Source organism: Lolium rigidum, chromosome 5 (assembly GCF_022539505.1).
Source record: "Lolium rigidum isolate FL_2022 chromosome 5, APGP_CSIRO_Lrig_0.1, whole genome shotgun sequence".
NCBI lineage: Eukaryota > Viridiplantae > Streptophyta > Magnoliopsida > Poales > Poaceae > Lolium > Lolium rigidum.
The window spans coordinates 211,468,984-211,479,061 of record NC_061512.1 but is presented as its reverse complement, the minus strand read 5'-3'; the positions used below and the strand labels follow the sequence as shown (position 1 = coordinate 211,479,061).

The 10,078-nt window shown below is 44.8% G+C and overlaps 1 protein-coding gene across 1 annotated transcript; it reads left to right on the top strand.

The window, feature by feature from the left end:
- Positions 1–1,201: 1,201 nt before the first annotated feature.
- LOC124652893 (thiol protease aleurain-like) lies at positions 1,202–4,896 on the top strand. Its single transcript, XM_047191939.1, has 8 exons — positions 1,202–1,462; positions 1,530–1,651; positions 1,732–1,850; positions 2,384–2,457; positions 3,741–4,005; positions 4,095–4,226; positions 4,342–4,477; positions 4,593–4,896. The coding sequence occupies exons 1-8, from the start codon at positions 1,272–1,274 to the stop codon at positions 4,631–4,633; spliced, it is 1,080 nt and encodes a 359-aa protein (XP_047047895.1). The 5' UTR covers positions 1,202–1,271; the 3' UTR covers positions 4,634–4,896.
- The last annotated feature ends 5,182 nt before the right edge of the window (positions 4,897–10,078 follow it).

Here is a 10,078-nt window from a genome sequence, read left to right as displayed (position 1 = left end):
TTGGGGCTCATCGCCCTCAATCCCACACAATGGGCAAACTTGGACATGCACGGTTGGGGGAACTTCATGGCGGGTGGAGGTATGCCCCGCAAGGCAGTGGCATCCATCACCTTGTTGGTCTCTTGGGAGTTTTGGAACGAGAGGAATGCTAGAGTCTTTCGCTCTAAGAATGTGTCGGCACAAGTAGTCTTCGATAGAATTAGACGTGAGGCTCGACTTTGGGTGTTAACGGGAGCTAAGAGCTTGGGCAACATGATGCCGCGATAGTAATCCGTTTTTGTAATAAGGTCTGGTCCGTTTGTAACCACATGTTTTTTTCATGATAAACCTTCTTTTTAATTAGTAAGAATGGGTTATAGCTTTTGCTCCGTTTCAAAAAAAATATATTGAAATATCGCCATTGCTACAATATCTGAGCTCCGGGTTCTGACTGCAGTCTGGATGACGTGTTGTATCTAGAACTCTAGATAGCACAGCCACGGCCCGTACGTGCCTGTAGGAGTGTGACACTTGTGGACTGTAGTAGTGTTGGAGACGGAGCTCTTTCCTCCTGACGTTGCCGCCGTTGTCCATTCCCAACGGCATCACTCTCAACCAATCACGCGCTCCCAACAAAATATCGTCTCCCATGTCTTGGCGGAGAGAGAGTACATACATACTGTCGCGCCGTTTTTGTCTGAATCTCGCTTCCACTGGCCAATCAGCTCAGCTCCCGGGAGCTCACTCATTCAAGCTCCCATCGTCGTCGTCACCCCTGGCGTCATGGCATGGAAAAGAACCTCCGATGCTCGGATGAGTCAGCCATATCACCGGACAAAGTACTGCAAGATAACCCAATTTAGATTCCCCAAGAAAACACAAGCCCCTAGTACAGCACTCTCCAGTAAAAAAACCATATCTTTGATGTAACCTGCTTTGGGTTCTTGTGTTGCTTAATTGACTTTTTTTTGTTGGATTTCAATGTTGATTAAAGGTGGCCAATCATGTGCCCCTCACCTGATATTTTACCAATGAAGATCGAGACGGATAATAGCCTCGCTAATTAGTTTATAGTAAGATTCTGTACTGCACATCGCAAATATCTTCTGCGCACTACAGCTCGAGGCTACATCCTGGAACACCTCTGCAGAGTCTCAAACAAGTGGTGAAGCGTGGCACAGAGCTGCGTATAAAAACCCCGGCACCGGGACGCGAGCTCCCGCCTACCACTACCATCTCGCCTCGCTCCCCTTGCCGGACCCAGTAAAATACTGTTGCCAGTCGCCGGCGAGATGGCCCACGGCCGCATCCTCCTCGCGGCGCTCGCCGTCCTCGCCACCGCCGCCGTAGCCGCCGCCTCCTTCGCCGACTCCAACCCGATCCGGCCCGTCACCGAGCGCGCCGCCTCGACGGTCGAGTCAACGGTCCTCGGCGCGCTCGGCCGCACCCGCCACGCCCTCCGCTTCGCGCGCTTCGCCGTCAGGTCAGCATCACCCCACCCTCTCCCACCCAAGCCCCGCCGCCGTTGACCCCCTGATCCGCCTCCGCAGGCACGGCAAGAGCTACGAGAGCGCGGCGGAGGTGCAGAGGCGGTTCCGGATCTTCTCCGAGAGCCTCGCGGAGGTCCGCTCCACCAACCGGAAGGGCCTCTCCTACAAGCTCGGCATCAACCGTACGATCCCGAGCCCCGACCGCCTTCCTAGTAAATCCCCACCGTCCTCAACCGTCCGTCGCTTTGCTGTCCTGCTGCAGGCTTCTCTGACATGAGCTGGGAGGAGTTCCGGGCGGCCAAGCTCGGCGCCGCGCAGACCTGCTCGGCCACGCTCGCCGGCAACCACCTGATGCGTGACGCCAACGCGCTCCCGGAGACCGTAAGTGCCAACCAAGTTTACTTGCTCTCATCATATTCACTCTAGTAAGATCCCATCAAAGTCTATCTCTGCGCTGTTCCTGGTCGTCTCTGAATTATTGTAACGTCAGTAACGGTCGCCGAGAAGGAGCATGGTTCCATGGTCTAGTAGACAGTTTCTGACATCATACCGTTCGAAAAGCTGGAACTTCACCTTAAATTGGCGTTTCAAACCAGCTAGGCTGTCGAGCTTTCTGCTTTGCCCGAGTTGCGGCAGGATTTGCTCGACCCTGTATTTGCTCAACAGGGCCAGCGTGTGCTAATTATCGTTGTCAGGACTTTTACGTCCCCTAGCCTGACAAGGAAGGCTTTATTAGCTGTCTGGCACATGATGTTTAAAGTGCATCATCCAATGAACTTTCTTGCTGATCACCTGTTTGTAAAGATTGCGGCGCAACATTTCTGGCTATATATAAGCAGGGCTCTGCAAATACTGTATAGCCTATCTATATCCAAGTGGTTATGCACCTTAATTTGTGATGTTCATTGCTGCAGAAAGACTGGAGGGAGACTGGAATCGTTAGCCCTGTAAAAGACCAGGCAAGCTGCGGCTCCTGCTGGACCTTCAGGTAACTGCACAGCACTGGTATTTTCTGCTTTAGAAATTAATTTATCTTTAGGATTTAGGAAGTAGAAGTACTGATCTGATGCAATTGTCTGGGCCATAGACATGCGAAGACTTTAACTCAATCGTCTTCTACTACTTCTAATAAAATATTAAAAACTAATTTTGGTGTGGCCCAAGATGGGGACCGACAGATCTGTTGCCGAAGTTGAAAATTGCTGGCTCTCAAGCCGAAGTTGAAAATTGCTGGCTCTCAAGGGAGCCCGTTGAGTATGCTTGAGATCTTTCATCAGACACAATCACAAATTATAATCAAGTGTTCAGCAAGGGAATTAAAATACTGCCCTCGTGTCACATGCGCGCAAATAAAGAAATAATTGAGCACCTGACATAGTTGTCTATATACTATGGATCTCATGATCTCTTTCAGTCGGTGTTAGGTGAGCAGTAGTTATCTTGTGGGGCCTTTCATGTCTCCTGTCCATTAGTTTCACACCTAAATAGAAGTTTTATATCTTTCAAATATTATCAGCTGAATGCAACTCCATTTGGATGCAAGTTATAGTGCCATATGAAGCTACTGGTAACATATGCACCAGTGGAAGAAATTGCTTCAAGAGTGATGCGAAATTCAATAGTTAATTCCCAAGCAACGTTAATTGCAGAAGAAGGATGTAAAATGCGTCCAATTATAAGCAATAATTCGGTCATGTAGATCTGAATATAGATCACAGTCCTCAATAAGGTTGCTTACCCTAAATGCATGAACACTTTGTGATCACGGTTAAAGCATGGTAAAACTTCAGTGGTTTCACTGAATTTGTTCACTTTCAGTCTGAAGGCCTAGACTGGCAAATAACAAAAAAGTTACATCTGTTAACGTGTTATGTGAATTGGTGTGGTCACTCGGGTGTGTGTGGCCTTCATAAGTTTTATATACAAATAATTCTCATTGGCATCTACTTCCTGTCTCCCATAATATAAGATGTTATACAACCAATATAGGAGTGTATATTGGTTGTAATAAGATCTTATATTATGAGACAGAGGGAGTATTAAGTAATTCTGAAGTAGCCTACAAGTAAAATTATCAATATTGAAATCTTGCCCATGCCATGTTTAGGCTCTACAATGTGAAAAACAAATTGCTCGCTGGCATATTTTCAGCATTGCACTGTTTTATGTAATTGTAAATCGGGAAGATAGCTCACCTCCTATAATGTAAAATAAATTAAAGGGGTGTTCAACTTTTTTTTTTTTTTTGAATTTCTATACTAATTCTTGCAGCACTACTGGAGCACTTGAGGCAGCATATACTCAGGCGACTGGAAAGAACATCTCTCTTTCTGAGCAACAGCTGGTTGACTGTGCCGGTGCATACAACAATTTTGGATGCAACGGAGGTCTTCCATCCCAGGCATTTGAGTACATCAAGTACAATGGTGGCATTGACACCGAGGAGTCTTACCCTTACAAGGGTGTCAATGGCGTCTGCAAATACAGGCCTGAAAATGCTGCAGTTCAAGTTGCGGACTCGGTCAACATCACTCTGGTGAGTAAAAGGACCCAGCTCCGATTTCACTTCATGTTATTCAGAGCCATCTGATCTAATTAGTTTTGCTTCTTTTTTGTGGTCGTAAGAATGCTGAGGATGAACTGAAGAATGCTGTCGGGTTGGTTCGCCCAGTCAGTGTTGCCTTTGAGGTGATCGACGGTTTCAAGCAGTACAAGAGCGGAGTTTACACTAGTGACCATTGTGGAACTACTCCTGACGTGAGTACTTTACCCGTTAACCTTTGAGCTACTCATGTTCTGTTTTTGGTCAATATCCTTCCATTGTCTTTCAACTCTATTGTTCTGAGAATGTAAATTTGCCTGAATTTACTAGGATGTGAACCACGCTGTTCTTGCTGTTGGCTACGGTGTGGAGAATGGCGTCCCGTATTGGCTCATCAAGAACTCATGGGGAGCCGACTGGGGTGAAGACGGTTACTTCAAGATGGAGCTGGGAAAGAACATGTGTGGTGAGTATTCCCAAATGCAGCTCCACATCCTCCAAAAGGATTATGTCGCGTTTTATTCTTCAGTATGAAGTGCAGCCGCAATGCCATATTAACATGACTATGAATGATAATGCAGCTGTCGCTACCTGCGCATCCTACCCTATCTTGGCGGCATGAAGCGGCGATGGGCAAGTTCGGTGCCGATTTGCCAGACACGAATAATGTGTGTTTCAGCCCGAGCAAGACATGAAGATGGGCGTATACAGAAACTGAGACCTTGTTGTGAATAGAAAATCTAAGGACTGAAAAGAGCCCTGTGCCTGCCTGTACTCTTCTTCTCTATGGTTGTGTAGGTAATCCAACAATTTACTGGGATTTCACATTTGTACGACATTTTATTCCCGAGACAAATAAAATGACATCCACAGTTCACCAAGGCATCTCACCGTCTCAGCAGAAACTTACGGGCCACACATGCAAACTTATATATATTCTCTGCAAAGAAAGTCTATTTTTCGTCCTAAAACTTTTGATTGGTCCAAAACAGATCCTGGACTATTGAAAAATTGAACATCCCATCTTTCCCAAGAAAAATAGGTGACTTGAACAGGAAAAAACGGTGCCAAAACAAGTGAGCTTTTTTTTCGAGCTCCCGGCAAAAGTTCTTACTCCATTGCTCCCCCCCCCCCCCACCCCCCATGCCCTAGCACTGCCACACGGTGATGCCTGCCCTACCAAGCAGCAACTCACCATCCTGCCAAGTTCCCTAGAATCGCTATGGATGTTTCCTCTTTGCATCGCCGCACCATGTCGACCTCATGAAGCTCAATGATTAGTTGTGTCATCCACTCATCCCACTTGATGGAAATAGCATGGCGGCAAGAATCAACCATGCTATTCCTGTGAGGAATGCGACAACGATACCGCTGAAAAGCATGAAGTCAACGGTGAGCTTGACATCGGTCTGATGAGCGTGGACATGTGGACAGGCTAGGGGTGCCGGTGAGCGGGGTGGAGAATGGGACAAATGAGCTCATGGGTCAACGTGGACAAGTGGGGGTGGTGCGACGGATTGGCTAGCGCTGCAGAGTGAGACGACATGGGCAGCTTGGGACAGCCTTGGGGGACAGCCTTGGGGGACAAAGATTACAATTCCTGAAATCTCAAGGTCCATCATGTTGGCAGCTTGGGACAGCCTTGGGGGACAAAGTTTAGTCTCACACTGCTAGTTGGGAGTGAGTTGAAGTGGTATATAAGGGCTCATGTTCTAGTCCTTCCAAGTGAGTGAGCATAGAAGGAGTCCTCGCGCACTCCTCCTCCTCCGCCCGCCTCGCCTCGCCTCGCACGCACGCACTTGGTGCACCAACTGAGTTGGGTACTGATACGTCTCCAACGTATCGATAATTTCTTATGTTCCATGCTACTTTATTGATGATACCTACATGTTTTATGCACATTAGATGCCATATTTATGCATTTTCTGGAACTAACCTATTAACAAGATGCCGAAGAGCTAGTTGCTGTTTTCTGCTGTTTTTGGTTTCAGAAATCCTAGTAAAGAAATATTCTCGGAATTGGACGAAACTTTCGCCCAGGGTCCTATTTTTGCACGAAGCTTCCAGAAGACCGAAGAGCTAACGAAGTGGGGCCACGAGGCGGCCAGAGGGCAGGGCGGCGCGGCCCAGGCCTTGGCCGCGCCGACCTAGCCTCTGGGCCCCTCGTGTGGCCCCACGCGTTGACCCTCCGCCTACTTAAAGCTTCCGCCGCGAAACCCCCAGTACAGAGAGCCACGATACGGAAAACCTTACAGAGACACCGCCGCCGCGAATCCCATCTCAGGGGATTCTGGAGATCGCCTCCGGCACCCTGCCGGAGAGGGGATTCATCTCCCGGAGGACTCTTCATCGCCATGATCGCCTCCGGAGTGATGAGTGAGTAGTCCACCCCTGGACCATGGGTCCATAGCGGTAGCTCGATGGTCGTCTTCTCCTTGTTGTGCTTCATTGTTGGAACTTGTGAGCTGCCTAACATGATCAAGATCATCTATCCGTAATACTATATGTTGTGTTTGTCGGGATCCGATGGATAGAGAGTACTATGATTATGGTGATTATCAATCTATTGTTTATGTGTTGTTTATGATCTTGCATGCTCTCCGTTACTAGTAGAGGCTCTGGCCAAGTTTTTACTCTTAACTCCAAGAGGGAGTATTTATGCTCGATAGTGGGTTCATGCCTCCATTGAATGCGGGACAGTGACGAGAAAGTTCTAAGGTTGTGGATGTGCTTGTTGCCACTAGGGATAAAACATTGATGCTATGTCTAAGGATGTAGTTGTTGATTACATTACGCACCATACTTAATGCAATTGTCCGTTGCTTTGCAACTTAATACTCGGAGGGGTTCGGATGATAACTCTGAAGGTGGACTTTTTAGGCATAGATGCGGTTGGATGGCGGTCTATGTACTTTGTCGTAATGCCCGGATTAAATCTCACTATATTTATCATATCATGTATATGCATTGTTATGCCTTTCTCTATTTGTCAATTGCCCGATCGTAATTTGTTCACCCAACATGCTTTTATCTTATGGGAGAGACACCTCTAGTGAACTGTGGACCCCGGTCCTATTCTTTACATAGCATTCAATCTACCGCAATTGTGTTTACTGTTTTCTTTGCAAACATCTTCCACTCGATACGTTTAATCCTTTGTTACAGCAAGCCGGTGAGATTGACAACCTCACTTGTTTCGTTGGGGCAAAGTACTTGGGTTGTGTTGTGCGGGTTCCGCGTTGGCGCCGGAATCCCGGTGTTGCGCCGCATCACATTTCGCGACCATCAACCTTCAACGTGCTTCTTGGCTCCTACTCGGTTCGATTAAACCTTGGTTTCATGCGAGGGAAAACTTGCCACTTGTGCGCATCATACCTTCCTCTTGGGGTTCCCAACGGACGTGTACATCTACGCGCATCAAGCACTTTTTCACGGCGCCGTTGTCGGGGAGATCAAGACACGCTGCAAGGGGAGTCTCCACTTCTCAATCTCTTTACTTTGTTTTTGTCTTGCTTTATTTTATTTACTACTTTGTTTGCTGCACTAAATCAAAACACAAAAAAATTAGTTGCTAGTTTTACTTTATTTACTGTCTTGCTCTCTATATCAAAAACACAAAAAAATTAGTTACTTGCATTTACTCTATCTAGTTTGCTTTATTTATTGTCCTGCACTCTATATTTAAAATACAAAAAAATTTAGTTACTTTTATTACCATGTCTAGCTCTGAACCTGTTACTTCTTCACCTGAGGACTTAGTTTTTACTTTCAAACAAGGGGATGAGGAGAGTTTTAAGGATGCTTGGTCTAGAATTTTTACTTCTTATCGTAAAGCCGAACCTCAAATGACTCTAAGTTTGCTCCTTAGTAATTTTTATTTTGGTCTTATGGTTCGCTATAGATATGCTTTGGACACTTTAGTAGGAGGAGATTTCCTTCATTGTAATGGGGATCAAGCTTTTAATGCCATAAAGAAATTGGTTGCATCACATGATTCAGCTAATAACTTTGATTCAGCCCTTATTAGCATTTATAATAGATTGAACAATCTCGAGATAAGTACATCTCGCTTAAATGAAAATTATCACTGTGTTCGTAATCGTCTTGAACAAGTCTTAGAGAATCCTAAACCTTCATTATGGGATCCTGCTGTTAAAATTGTTATCGGTGATCGAACTCTTCATGCCTACTGTGATATTATGTATGAATTTTGCCTTATGCCTGAAAACATTTATAAATCTTTGAAACTTTGGGGAGTCGATGAAGGGGGAGAAGAAATAGCTCTCATTGATAACTCTATTATAATTCCTAAGGGAATAGCTGCAGGTGTGCATACAACCATTCATGGAAGAACAATATCCATTGATTATCTTATTATTGAAACAGGAAAAATCATACTCGGAAGATCCTTGCTGAAACTATTGGGAGCAGTCATTGATGTGGGAGAGGGCACTCTGAAATTCACCTCTATACCAGGGGAAATCATATATTTCCTAAACCAAAAGGAAAGAAAAACAATAAGAAAGGTAAGGATGAAGCCCAAGGTAAGGTTGACACACCATCTCTCGATGTTACTTGATTTGCACTTTCTGCGCCTAGCTGAAAGGCGTTAAAGAAAAGCGCTTATGGGAGACAACCCATGTTTTTACATACAGCAATTTTTTGTTTTGTTGAGTCTTGGAAGTTGTTTACTACTGTAGCAACCTCTCCTTATCATGTTTTTGTGCCAAGTAAAGTTTCTATGTCAAAGTTGATGTTATATTTAGGATCGCTGCGCAGAAACAGCATTGCTGTCTGTCACGAATCTGGGCACAGTTCTCTGTAGAAAATTCGAAAAAATCTGTCAATTTACGAGCGTGATCCTCAGATATGTACGCAACTTTCATTAGTTTTGAGTTTTTCCATTTGAGCAAGTCTAGTGCCAGCTTTAAATTCGTCTTTACGGACTGTTCTGTTTTGACAGATTCTGTCTTTTATTTCGCATTGCCTCTTTTGCTATGTTGGATTTATTTCTTTGATCCATTAATGTCCAGTAGCATTATGCAATGTCCAGAAGTGAAAATAATGATTGTGTCACCTCTGAATGAGTGAATTATTAATCATGCACTAACCCTCTAATGAGTTTGCTTGAAGTTTGGTGTGAAGGAAGTTTTCAAGGGTCAAGAGAGGAGAATGATATACTATGATCAAGAGGAGTGAAAGCTCTAAGCTTGGGGATGCCCCCGTGGTTCACCCCTGCATATTTTAAGAAGACTCAAGCGTCTAAGCTTGGGGATGCCCAAGGCATCCCCTTCTTCATCGACAACATCATCAGGTTCCTCCCCTGAAACTATATTTTTATTCAATCACATCTTGTGTTCTTTACTTGGAGCGTCGGTTTGTTTTCGTTTTTGTTTTTGTTTGAATAAAATGGATCCTAGCATTCACTTTGTGGGAGAGAGACACGCTCCGCTGTTGCATATGGACACATGTGTCCTTAGGCTTTACTCATAATGTTCAAGGCGAAGTTTCTTCTTCGTTAAATTGTTATATGGTTGGAATTGGAAAATGCTACATGTAGTAATTCTAAAAATGTCTTGGATAATGTGATACTTGGCAATTGTTGTGCTCATGTTTAAGCTCTTACATCATATGCTTTGCACCCATTAATGAAGAAATACATAGAGCTTGCTAAAATTTGATTTGCATATTTGGTTTCTCTAAGGTCTAGATAATATCTAGTATTGAGTTTTGAACAACAAGGAAGACAAGTGTAGAGTCTTATAATGTTTACAATATGTCTTTTATGTGAGTCTTGCTGCACTTGTTCATCCTTGAGTTTGCTTCAAAAAACCTTGCTAGCCTAAACCTTGTATCGAGAGGGAATACTTCTCATGCATCCAAAATCCTTGAGCCAACTACTATGCCATTTGTGTCCACCATACCTACCTACTACATGGTATTTCTCCGCCATTCCAAAGTAAATTGCTTGAGTGCTACCTTTAAAATTCCATCATTCACCTTTGCAATATATAGCTCATGGGACAAAATAGCCTTAAAAACTATCGTAGTATTGAATATGTACTTA

Coding starts and splice junctions, on each gene's coding strand:
- LOC124652893 (XM_047191939.1), top strand. CDS start 1,272: ATGGCCCACGGCCGCATCCTCCTCGCGGCGCTCGCCGTCCTCGCCACC. Junction 4,006..4,094: donor ACTCGGTCAACATCACTCTG/GTGAGTAAAAGG, acceptor TGTGGTCGTAAG/AATGCTGAGGATGAACTGAA. Junction 4,227..4,341: donor ATTGTGGAACTACTCCTGAC/GTGAGTACTTTA, acceptor TGAATTTACTAG/GATGTGAACCACGCTGTTCT.